General features: G+C 44.5%; 1 protein-coding gene across 2 annotated transcripts in view; it reads left to right on the plus strand.

The window, feature by feature from the left end:
* LOC137541974 (retinoblastoma-like protein 1) overlaps window positions 1-13,128 on the plus strand; it is a 71,705-nt gene that overhangs the window by 5,180 nt on the left and 53,397 nt on the right. For both annotated transcript variants that reach the window (XM_068263538.1, XM_068263539.1), the window contains exons 2-4: window positions 4,257-4,426; window positions 7,865-7,986; window positions 12,373-12,476. In XM_068263538.1, coding sequence (XP_068119639.1) covers window positions 4,314-4,426; window positions 7,865-7,986; window positions 12,373-12,476 — 339 coding nt within the window. In that variant the 5' untranslated portion in view covers window positions 4,257-4,313. The remainder of the gene's footprint in view (window positions 1-4,256; window positions 4,427-7,864; window positions 7,987-12,372; window positions 12,477-13,128) is intronic.

A 13,128-nucleotide genomic window follows, 5' to 3' on the forward strand; every position in this document is an offset into this window, starting at 1 on the left:
AGCACAGCTTGAAGCCAGGGACTCTCCGGGGCAGATTAGGCTCAGGCTCATTAGCATATCAAAAGAGCCATCCAGCCTTTAGGATGGTGCTCTCTCTGCTAAGAAAAGGACTTCAGCTGCCCCTACACACTCAACCCAGATTGTATCGATTTGAAGCACAATCGATGCAGGGAATCGAGTGCGATCGCTTTTTCTTCATGGGCGGTTCCAGGACGCGTCTGCAGCCCCGCAACCGTCCGTGACAGTTAGTAAAAGGCATATTGGTACAAACATTCCTACTGATATACTTAGCACTAACCTTTCTACCAATACACCTTACACTAACCTTCTTAGAAACACGCCTAACACTAACCCCTGTACCAATACACCTTACACTAACCTTCTTAGAAATACGCCACTAACCTTTGTACCAATACACCTTAGTGTAAGGCATATTGGTAGGTGGTTTAGTGTAAGGTGTATTGGTATAAAGGTTAGTATTAGGTGTAGGAGGGTTTGTACCACACACTAACCCTGCTACCGATATGTCTAACACTAACCTTTGTACCAATATACTGTACATTAACCCTCCTACAAATACGCCTTACACTAAGGTATATTGGTACAAAGGTTAGTGTTAAGCATATTGGTAGGAGAGTTAGTGTTAGATGTATCAATAGGAGGGTTAGTGAAAGATGCATTGGTATGAAGGTTAGTGTAAGGATGTTAGGCATATGTGCCCAAGGGTTAGTCTAACACTAACCTTTATACCAATGCACCTTTCACTAATCCTCCTACCAATATGCTTAACACTAACCTTTTTTTCCCAATACACCTTAATGTAAGGTGTATTGGTAGCAGGGTTAATGAATGGTGTATTGGTACAAAGGTTAGTGTTCAGCTTATAAGTAGCAGGGTTAGTGTAAGGTGTATTGGTAGAATATTGGAAGGTACGTCTACCACTAACCTTTGTACCCATACAATTTACACTAACTATAGTACCCATACGGTTAAGGCGTTTTGGTAGTAAGGTTAGTGTAAGGTGTGCATTAGTTCAAAGGTTAGTGTTAGGCGAATGCATAGAAAGGCTAATGTAAGGTCTATTGGTAGAGGGGTTAATTTAAGGTGTTTTGGTACAAATGGACATAAACATCCACAGGATCAAACTACAGTTTTATCCTAACTCATCTGAAGTCTAACACCAACCTTTGTACAAATACACCTTACACTAACCTTCCTACCAATACGCCTAACACTACATACATACCCACATGTAACTTTATTGGATAATATTATTTACTAGGACCATTTAGTCCATCTATATTTAGGGATTTGAATCAGAATACGCCTAACACTAACCTTTATACCAAAACACCTTACATGAACCCCTCAATTCACGAAGATCATGCTGGAGATATTAAAGGCAAGAGAAAACTTACCTCCACACAGTTAGAGAGTTATCTTATCTCTTTATTCTTAAAGTTACCACCTCTGTAGTTCAGTTACCTCCTCTGTAGTTCAGTTACCTCCTCTGTAGTTCAGTTACCTCCTCTGTAGTTCAGTTACCTCCTCTGTACTTATTTTCACACGCAGTTAATTAACAGCCTGTCTTTAACTTTAGAATTTTGGAGTTATTTTAAGGATTGAAGAGTTAACTTAAAGACAGAAGAGTTAACTTTAGGTTTGCCTGAAATAAAATGGCCTCAATTCACTAAGCTTATCTCCAATAACTCTTCTAGAGTTGTTACCATGGTGATAAGGCATGCAGTATTCAGGAAACATTTTACCTTAGGCAAACCTAAAAAGTTAACTCTTCTGTCTTTAAGTTAACTCTTTAATCCTTAAAATAACTCCAGAGTTAAAGACAGGCTGTTCATTAACCGCGTGTGAAAATGACTACAGAGGAGGTAACTTAACTACAGAGGAGGTAACTTAACTACAGAGGTAAATTAACTACAGAAGAGGTAACGTAAGGAATGAAGAGATAAGATAACTCTCTTACTAGTGGAGGTAAGTTTTCTCTTGCCTTATTATCTCCAGCATGATCTTAGTGAATTGAGGCCAATGTTTCCTGAATACTACATGCCTTATGACCATGGTGATAACTATAGAAACGTTATTAAAGACAGGAGATCAGCTTAGTGAATTGAGGCCCTTTATGCCTTAAAGAGGAACTCCAGTGAACATTTTACTGTTGGAAGGTGATGTAGCTGCTGCATGCTTTTTTGGCAGTTGGAAACAGCTGTAAACAGCTAGTTCCCACAATGCAGCAAGGTTCACAGACAGGAAACTGCCAAGAGTACGTACTTTTCTTGTTTCTTGTGGGAGGGGTTTCACCACAATATCAGTCATACAGCGCCCCCTGATGCTTTGTTTGTGAAAAGGAATAGATTTCTCATGTAAAAGGGGTATCAGCTACTGATTGGGATAAAGTTCAATTCTTGGTCGGAGTTTCTCTTTAAACTAACTCTCCTAGGGTCCTTTTACACTTAATCAGCTGCTCTCAATTATAACTGAATGAAAACTGATTTTCAAAGTAACGACCATGTTTTCCTATGGCCTCTTTTACACTTAACACGTTTTAACTAAAATCTTCTTCCCAATGCACTGCTATGGAAAAAACGCGTACCAACGCGCACTAACGCGTACCAACTGATTAAATGTGAACGGGGCCTTACTGATACACTAAGGACTAAGCTACCTACCAATACGCCTAACACTAACCTTTGTACCAATACACCTTAAACTATTCCTCCTACCCATACACCTAATTCTAACCTTTGTACCAATACGCCTTACACTAACCTTCCTACCAATATGCCTAACACTCACCTTTGTACCATTGCACCTTAAAGAGAACCCAAGGTGGGTTTCTGCAATCAATATTAGGACACAGAGGCACATTCTGCACATAATCACCTGCCTCTGTGTCCTTTATAGTGTGCCCCCAGGCTCCTCCCGTGCTCTGCTGTCCCCCCTTATAAAAACCGGAAGGCTAGCGACACACAGGCTGCCACTCACTGCAGCTTCCCCGCATCCTGTATAGTGTGGCTCCCCACCTACATCCCTTCCCTCCCCTCCTCCGTAAGCTTCCTCCAGTCGGCTTACTGAGGCGGGGAGGGAAAGGACACAGGCGGGGGAGCCGCGCAGGAGGCGGGGGAGCGGCGGTGAGTGGCAGCATGAATGTAAACAGCCGCCTAGCGACAATCTGTGTGTCGCTAGCCTGGCGTTTTTTTTATAAGGGGGGACAGCAAAGCACGGGGGAGGCTGGAGGCACACTATAAGGACACAGAGGCAGGTGATTATGTGCTGAATGTGCCTCTGTGTCCTAATATTGATTGCAGAAATCAACCTTGGGTTCTCTTTAAACTAACCCTCCTACCTATACGCCTATCGCCAACTCTAGTGAAAGGCGTATTGGTAGGAGGGTTAATGTAAGGTGTATTGGTACAAACACTCCTTACCGATACACCCAACGCTAACCTTTGTACAAATATGCCTTTATACCAATGCGCCTCATCAGTGGCGTAGCAATAGGGGGTGCAGAGGTAGCAACCGCATCGGGGCCCTTGGACTAGATTGGCCCCGAGGGGTCCATCCCTCAAACACAGTATTAGCTCTTTATTGGTCCTGTGCCGATAATATTCACTTCTATAGTTGATTTGAATAATAGCGATCATAAACACACAGTTCCCCATCCCCTTCTTGCACCTCTGACACTGTGGTTGTCCTTGATTGGTTTTGGTGTGTTCTATCAATTGTTATCTACAGCATGCTTGGGGGGCCCCCAATGCTAAACTTGCACTGGGGCCCATGGCTTCTTAGCTACGCCACTGCGCCTTACATGCTCACTCCTACTGATACTAACACTAACCTTCCTACCAAACCGGGCAATGCTTACTGATCACTTTCCGCCACTTGTCATACACTTGCAGATTCCTGCCCCAAACTGAAACACCCTGGTTTAGCTTGCCAAACACTTGCTTCCCTTTCTGAATAGCTACATCACTTTCCATCGCTTTGACAAACAGTGGCCCTGCTTGCTTAACACTTGCCGATGCCACAGCTTGTCGTACACTCTATTACAGTCCATGGGACTGCCAAAAATCGCAGTTGTCGTGGCACGGAAATAAGCTGCTTGGGGGGGGTGCATATCTAGCACCAGCTAGCTAAAGCACAGCAGTTTATCTAACTTGTGGCTGGTGGGCTCTGAAAGTTACCTACATGCACACATTTTAGCAGCAGTAAAATGATTCGATTAAATTATCTCTCCACAGAGGCAGTTCTAGTCTTCCCTGAAGTGGATGAAGCAGAGAAGAGACCTGAAAGAGTAAATGGCGCTCATCCCTCCTGACTCACCCTCTCCACATCCGGCCGTAAGCTCGCTGCACAGGCTGCTAACAGGTTGCAGCAATGCTCCCAGTGAGACGCTGATTAGTATCTTTGGGTGAGTGAGACCACCTTTCTATCCTCAAGATGAGCAAGCTTTGAAGGAGTCCACTCAAACTTGATATTTCAGTTATGAATAGACTGTCAGCCTAAATATCTCCTCATTATTTATATCTCTTGGGGATTATGTATATATAGCATAAAACATCCCCACTAAAGTTCTGGTCTTTTCCATACTCACAGTTAACTCAAAAAAAAAAATTAGTTTCTTACCTGGGGCATCTACCAGCCCCCTGCAGCCATCCTGTGCCCTCGTAGTCACTAATGGCTCCTCTGGTCCTCAAATTTTACGCATTACACCCGTAACGAGTAAAAATGTACTTGTTGATGTCTGCAATAGCTTCCTGCACCAGCGGGATGCGTAAAAACGTACGCATGACGGCCAGTTAACTCCCAGTCGGCAAAAAACGAAACTAGCTGGCAGCGGGGGACCAGAGGAGCCATGAGTGACTTTGAGGGAACAGGATGACTACAGGGGGCTGGTAGATGCCCCAGGTAAGTAAAACTTTATTTTTTTTTTTTAGAGTTAAGGTTCCCTTTAAAGCAGTCACCAGAATGGGAAACCACTCATGATAGTTGTTGGCAGGGTCACACAGCACCTGACAATTTGCACTGCAGGTTATAGCTGTGGTGCGACCAAAGAAACCCCTAAACAAACAAACAAAAAAAAAAAAAACACCCTTAGTTAGGTAGGTAGCTAGATATAATTGTCCACTGTATAGTTTGCCAAGTATAGGTGCCCCCACTATAGATAGCCAAGTGTAGATGCCCCCAGTATAGGTTATTCAGGTATAGTTGCCGCCAGCATAGGTTAGCCAAGTATAGTTGCCCATAGTATTGGTTAGCTAGGTATAGGTGTCCCCAGTATAGGTTAGCCAGGTATAGCTGCCCCCAGCATAGGTTTGCCAGATATAGCTGCCCCCAGTATAGGTTTGCCAGATATAGCTGCCCCCAGTATAGGTTTGCCAGATATAGCTGCCCCCAGTATAGGTTTGCCAGATATAGCTGCCCCCAGTATAGGTTTGCCAGATATAGCTGCCCCCAGCATAGGTTTGCCAGATATAGCTGCCCCCAGTATAGGTTTGCCAGATATAGCTGCCCCCAGTATAGGTTTGCCAGATATAGGTGCCCCCAGTATGAGTAAATAGGTAGCCAGGAATAGGTGCCCCCAGTATACGTAGCCAGGCATAGGTGCCCCCAGTATAGGTAACCAGGCATCATTGCCCAGAGTATATATGTAGCTAGGCATAATTGCCCCCAGTATATAGGTAGCAAGGTATAGTTCCCCCAGTATATAGGTAGCCTGATATAGTTGCCCCCAGTATAAAGGTAGCCAGGTATAGTTGCCACCAGTATATAGGTAGCCAGGTATAGTTGCCCCCAGTATATTGGTAGCCAGGTATATTTGCCCCCAGTATAAGTTAGCTAAGTGTAGGTGCTCTCAGTAGGTAGACAGGTGTAGTTGGCCCCAGTAGGTAGCCAGGTATAGATGCCCCCAGTAAGGTAGCCAGGTATAGATGCCCCCAGTATAGGTTACACAGATAACCCCAGTAGGTAGCAAGCCTGCCCCTACTCCTTCCCACAACTCTCCCCGGAACCCCTAGACCTCTGGGCAGCGGTGAACTGCAAGGCTGAAGTGATGAGAGGAGAGCTGTTCCCATGGTAACGACACATATACAAGAAGTACTTCCTGTATATGTGCCACTATGGGAGCCGCTCTCCTCTGGTCAATGTGGTCCTGCGGGTCACCGCTGATCTGAGGTGCAGGAATCAGGGTACTGTCGTGGGAGGAGGTGGCTGTTTACTCGGAAGGTAAATGAATGGTGGTGGTGGTGGGGGAGAGGGGGGGGGGAAGGGATGCCACCCCTTGGAAGACGCAGACTGACACAAGCCGTTCAGGTAGCGTCATGGGTGGACCGCCCCTGGTTGTCAGAAGTGGGTGAAGTTATCGAGTCAAGGGCGGTGCTGCCATAGGGGTAACCTGGAAAATTATCCCGGGGATGCTTGCCAACCCCCCCCCCCCCCCCCCCCCCCCCCAGGTCTTCCTACTCTGACTTGTGTTTCCCAGGGCTAATGCAAAGTCTCTCCAGCACTTGTGCTCCCCAGGTTTCCCCCAACTCTTACCCCGACTTGTGCTCCCTAAGGCTAATGCAAAGTCCACTCCTGAATTGTACCCCTGGTATGTTTTTGGCAGCTGCAGCATAGCTCCTTACATTTCCGCAATCGCACTTCTCCATTATTCTGTGCTCCTTGTCTTGCCTAGCCATATCTTCTCAGAGATCTGCCACATTTCATTACGTAATAAAAAACGCATCAGACACGGATAAGAGGCACCCAACTAAGGATGAAGACAGGGAGGGCAACTAATGGAGCAGCATTACAGCTGTCCGAGCAGGTGAGCTGCCAAAAACTTTGCAGGGGCCCTGGGGCACAGGAGCACAACAAAGTTGATGAGGAGAGCTGGGGGGAAGGAGGGGGGGGGGGGGAATAATGTTAAGCTTATTTTTGCAGTACAGGATTCCAATCAAGGCAGTTTGAAATCCGTGGACTTTCCAAGTGACTTTTGGATGAATTAGTGATTTGACTCAGTAGATGCTACCTACTTACTTTATCTTGTATTGGCATTGGGTAGGTAAGTTCACCGCTAACCTCCCCATTTTTAAACCTTTTATCAATATTTTACACTACTAGCGCCTCTGTACCACTGTGTACAATAGATGCTACCTACAACTGTATTACTGGATTAAGAGGAAACATCCTTCAAGTCCAACAACTCCAGGCAGACACATTAAGGCATCTCCCTCCCATAACCTTCCTGCAATATCAGAACCAGTAGTTGTACTTATCCTAACATACTGGCTTCTTGGCAGGGCCAGTGATTTCATTGAGGCAAAGTGGGTAATTGCCCCAAAGCCCGTCGGGGCCCCCAAGATTGTGTTCCCTCCTCTCCAGCTATGGTGACCCCATACATGTCTGCAGGGCATGAGGTAGAGAGGTGCCATGGGGAAGGGGGGGGTGCAGAGTGTAAAGCATGGTGCTGCCTCCTGTACCCTGCCTGGATTAGGTAAGACCCTGCTGTGTGTACACTATGGATTTGTAAAGATAAGTAGGAGGGGAATAATAAGGTCTCCAATAATGCTTTTGGGGACATATGATGGACACCTAATTATTTTGTGTAGCTGGGAGTGTGGTGGAATAGGTCCTGGGAGCATTGCTAGGGAGGCCCCAAGTTACTTTTTCCCAGGATTCCCAGTGTAACGAGAACCAGCCCTACTTCTTGGCTACATTTATTGGAAAATAAGCAGTTATCTGACTGCTCATATACTTGCCTCCATTCATAAACTGGTGAGAGTTTGAGTTAAGGTTGTGGATGGGAGTATGGAGGAGGGTAAGGCAACAGTCACAGGAATTGTTTAAGATGACTCTCTCACCACAGGTCATGTGCTCGTAACCCTACAGAAAATGTACTGAGGAAAACAAGAGAAACTGGAGAAAGGTTTTGCCACCATTACTCTCACCCAGTGAAAGATAAGACCAATGTTTATACTGGTAATACAGGTAAGAATTAGGTGTTTGTGTTTATAACTACTGTATATACTTTTATCTTAAAGGAAAAAAAAGGTTAGACCCTAATATAAGCCGGGGTGGCAAAAGCCACAACCACAACACCACTCACAGTCATGGCCAGCCACAACCATATATTAGAAAAGCACGATAAATTCAGCAGATTGCAATAATAAGCCAGAACATAGGCCTACAATGCAAACTGTTGAAAAATGTAAGCTGGCATAAAGATAAGGCAAGGAATGCAGGGCCACATACTCATGTATCTAAAACTTGATTAAAAACTAGGAGTGCAAGGATTCTCACCACTCAGACACTGTTCCTGTATGCCTTCCAAGGCTACAACTCAAGATGTGGGGTCTCCATCAGATGATGCACCACTGTGCATATAGTGGGGGCACTGTGGGGGTTACTCAAAGAGTAGTGACTTAAATATAAGCAGAGACCCCCACTTTTGGGCCACATTTTTGGCACAAAAACTAGGCTTATACTTGCGTATATACAGTATTAATATAATATTTATGACTATACTGTGAGGGATAGCGGACCCGCTGCCAGCAGACATGAGGCAGCGGGCTCCGCTTCCCGGATTTTTATTGCCGGCGTGCCGCCAAGCGGGGCTGTGCGGTCGGCGGAGTCCGTGTGCTCGGTGGACTCCGCCGCGCAGTTGCCTCCTGTGGGGTCTCTTTCGCCGGCACTCACCCAGCGCATAACGCATGCGCGCGCAAGGAGGCAGGATCTTTATGCCTCAAGACGGGGAGTCAGCTGACCAGGCTAGTCAGCTGACTCCATCTCCACTGGGGATTGGCTGGGGCTCCAGGGCGGTGCAGGGCAGCTCACTTGCTACAACTAGGACTTGCTACTCAGTAGCAAATTGTCTGCTGTCGTGAATACAGTTCTGTGTTAGCGCTCAGACCTTAGTGCAGTTCCCTGGTGTTGATACTAAGGATTTCACACCTTAGCTTAGGAATATTATTGTATATTGATCTGTGTTTTGACTCTTGCTATCCCTGACTACTCTATTTCTTGCTGATCTTGTACCTTTGCCTATCTGATCCTTGTTGCCGACCTCTGCCTGTTTACCGATTACTCTTCTGCCTTCCGCTCCTGTACTGCCGCCGTCATCTCTGTTGCCGAACCCTTGCCTGTCTGATCTTTCTCCCTTCAGTGGAACGTCTCCCACTGGAGGGTTATCTCTGAGGCTTGCCTCTCCGAGACGCCTGCCCCAAGCAGACGATTACTGCTGGGGGTCGAGATTCCTCACTCAGCCTGGTTAGAGGATCTCACTCACGGGGTTCCCATTCAGAGGTAACCACACCTCTGAGGAATTGCCATGTGGTGGACATTTCCACACTTTCTGATTATATTACTGTCTTTATTGTGTTATTTTGCTGGTGTCCAGAGGTTAGCAATATATCGGATTATCGGTGATACTGCAGATCATCAATAATCGGGTATACATCTGCATTCTTGGTGATACTGCAGATCGCCAATAATCAGATTCTCTCTGCGTGCTGACACCGATCATGACATATACAAGATGCTATATGCTTGCTTGATAAATTACTGAGCAATACAGTTTTCTAATATATTAATGTAAATCTTAGCCTCCCTGGCAGTAATGACGAGACTGACTCGTTAAAAAACTTGCTACAGTTGGTATTGACGAGATAGGTTTGTCCACGCTGAAAACTGGACTGGAAAGAGTTATAGTGGTGTATGTGCACCACCTACTGGCAGTAGGCACATATTACAGCATTACAGAACATCACAGAAGCATTACAGAAAACTTCTGGGATCTAATACCATACTGTGTATTGTACAGAGAATGACACTTATTGCCACACTGGTCTTAACTCGGCCGTGATACTAGACCCTTGGCTTGACGGTTTTTAGTAAGTTGAAAGCACAAATTTCACAAAAATTAATTGAACCACTTTTTGCACAGAAATCCAGAACGCCAGAAATTGAACGCTAGGGAGGTCAATGGCAACAAACATTCCCTGAATTGCATATACCTTTTTCATTGAAACGAAAGCCTAACAACTTCTAAAAAAATCCCAAACTTTCCCATTAACAGTACAATATTTCCCTCAGATGCATCAAATGATCAAAATGTACGGAAAACCACCCAATATATGAAGAAAATTGACAGGAAACCATTTTATGAATGGTACAATATTTTGTGCATCGGAATGTTGAATTTTAGAAGCATATATAAAGAGAGAAAGTACCCTATTCAAACTGCTTATGGGAACAATCGAAAATTACTTTCCAAATTACTTACGATCGAATGATTGCACCTGGAAAATATTATATCATCAATGGGCACCTTTAGTGGTGTGAGCTAGGATGTCAGAGAGTATACGTGAAATGTTATATTTCTGGCTGCGATGATCAGGAACAATTTGGCAGAGGAAAATTTGTGAACATTGAAAGACAAGGTCAGGAGGCAATGAAAGCGGCTCCTGACCGGCTCACATGAAGTCTGCCGTCATAGATACAGGCAGAGTGGGTGGCCCGGGTTCTGGACATCGATGACGGTGGGCAAGTGCGGCAATTTGTCGTTATCTGTCGGAATTCCGGCATTTCTGTACCAGCAGTCTCTGGTCCTTAAAGAGAATCTGTATTGTTAAAATCGCACAAAAGTAAACATACCAGTGCGTTAGGAGACATCTCCTATTACCCTCTGTCACAATTTTGCCGCTCCCCGCCGCATTAAAAGTGGTTAAAAACAGTTTTAAAAAGTTTGTTTATAAACAAACAAAATGGCCACCAAAACAGGAAGTAGGTTGATGTACAGTATGTCCACACATAGAAAATACATCCATACACAAGCAGGCTGTATACACCCTTCCTTTTGAATCTCAAGAGATCATTTGTGTGTTTCTTTCCCCCTGCAGAATCTCATGCACTGAAGTTTCAGGTTGCTCTTTTCTTCCTGCAAACAGCTTTGCCCTTGTCTATAATTCCTCAGTATGTGAAAGCCCAGCCAGCTCAGAGGACGATTTATACAGCTTGTAAAAGATAAGAGAGAAGAGAGAAGCTGCCCTAATCTAAATAATACACAGGCAGTGTGCATAGAGGGGCCTGGAAGGGGGAATTCATAGCAGAACCACAACACTGAAGAACTTGGTAGCCTTCCAGACACAGGCTGACAAGTCTGACAAGGGAAAGATACATTGTTTTATTACAGAGACTGTGATAGCAGAAAGTGCTGCAGTAAGCCAGAACACATTAGAATAGCTTTTGGAACTTGTAGGATGATAAAAAACAGGATGCAATTTTTGTTACGGAGTCTCTTTAAGGAACAAGTAATAAGAATGGTGACCAGGCATTCCAGAAGTAAAAAAAAAAAACAAACGAAAAAAACCCACTTATTTTTCTTCTCCATAAAACAAAATTCCCCAGTTTCCCTGGTTCTTATTTGGTACATCTGCAACACAAAGGAAGTTGCAGGGCATGCTGGGTTTCTTTACTTTCCCCTCAGACTTAACTGAAGCAGCCCGATTGGCTGAAGCCTCTCTCCCTCCTGTCGTCCCCCTCCCCCCCACCCCTACACACACACCTGTTTCTCTCTAATTGGCCAATATTTCTAAATGCCCTTTATACTGCAGACTTTGGTGGGAGTGTCTGAAGACTGGGGAGGGGGGGGGGCGTGCAATGATACCCAGAGTAAGGGCTGGTGCACACCGAGCTGCTTTTTCAGTGTTTCTGCAGCCGCTTGCGGCTGCGGATACGCTTGGTCAATGTATCTCAATGGGGTGGTTCACACCAGAGCGGGAGGCGTTTTGCAGAATCGCATACTCCCGGGGTGAGGCATTTTTTGGATTGCGGATGCGTTTCTACCTCAATGTTAAGTATAGGAAAAACGCAAACCGCTCTGAAAAACGCCTGTTCAGAGCGGTTTTGCAGGCGTTTTTGTTACAGAAGCTGTTCAGTAACAGCTTTACTGTAACAATATATGAAATCTACTACACCAGAACCGCTACACAAAACCGCAAAACGCTAGCTGAAACGCTACAGAAAAATAAGAAAAAGCGTTTCAAAATCTGCTAGCATTTTGCGGATCTGCTAGCGGTTTTTGGTGTGCACCAGGCCTTAGGGAGGAAATGATGTCAGGATTGGCTTCAAGATATACAGACATAATGGAGAATCCTAAGAAGGATTTTTTATTTTTTTTTACTATAGAAGAATCACTAAAATCAAAAAGTGGACAGCGCAATACATGTTATGTAAGTAGAGCAAGTATTTATCTACTTATATATGTGGTTTCTTTTTCTGAGATAGTATGGCTGACCACTCCACTTTAAGGCATCTGTAAAATTCCTGTGCATTCCTTGATGTGCTGTTGGCTGATTTGAATTCTCCTGTTTTCAGATTCTGCAGAGGCCATGTGGAACTTGGCTGAAAAATTAAACTACAAGATTCTGGAGGCAATCCTAAGTGAAGAAGCGATGCGATTTCCTGGAAGGGACCTATCGGTGGGATATTCATTTCTGCTTATTTTCTATTACGGAGCTATGTTTGTGAATTTAACTTCGTTCAAAAAATGCCATCGGGCTACCATGTTGCAGCAACAATTCCCTTCCAATTTGATAAAATTATTGAATCAGGTCAATCGGCCCCCAATATCGCGTAATGTATGAGTAGCCTTAAGAATGCATACACACATTCAATTTGATTGGCTAATGATTGGTTAATTTTACCACCATTAGGTAGTATGAGAGCTTACCAACATACTCTGTCCATAGTATTCAAAATCTTTAAACAATGACTTGCAATGGAAGAATGTTTTTGATTGAACTACGGATGAAAACCCTATGCACTCCTAACTGTTATATAAAATACGTACAAATAGGAATGTCTGCACCGTGCCAACGAATAGTCATGAACCAAAAGAAGAATGAAGAATTGGCTCTAGGGTGCATTCTGGTATCAAAGACTTACTGTACATCTAAATGTCATAAGCTAAACCCTGAAACCCAACTAGCTGCATCATCATTACGTGCGGAAGCTGCAGTCCTCGGCATTTCGGAACTCCAAAGTGCAAAGTTCATGCATTAATTTGATTTGGCATCCAAGAGATCATGTACCATGACTTGTGCCAATTCTGACTTTCAACACCAGTAGTTA

Source organism: Hyperolius riggenbachi, chromosome 12, assembly GCF_040937935.1.
Source record: "Hyperolius riggenbachi isolate aHypRig1 chromosome 12, aHypRig1.pri, whole genome shotgun sequence".
Taxonomy (NCBI): Eukaryota; Metazoa; Chordata; class Amphibia; order Anura; family Hyperoliidae; genus Hyperolius; species Hyperolius riggenbachi.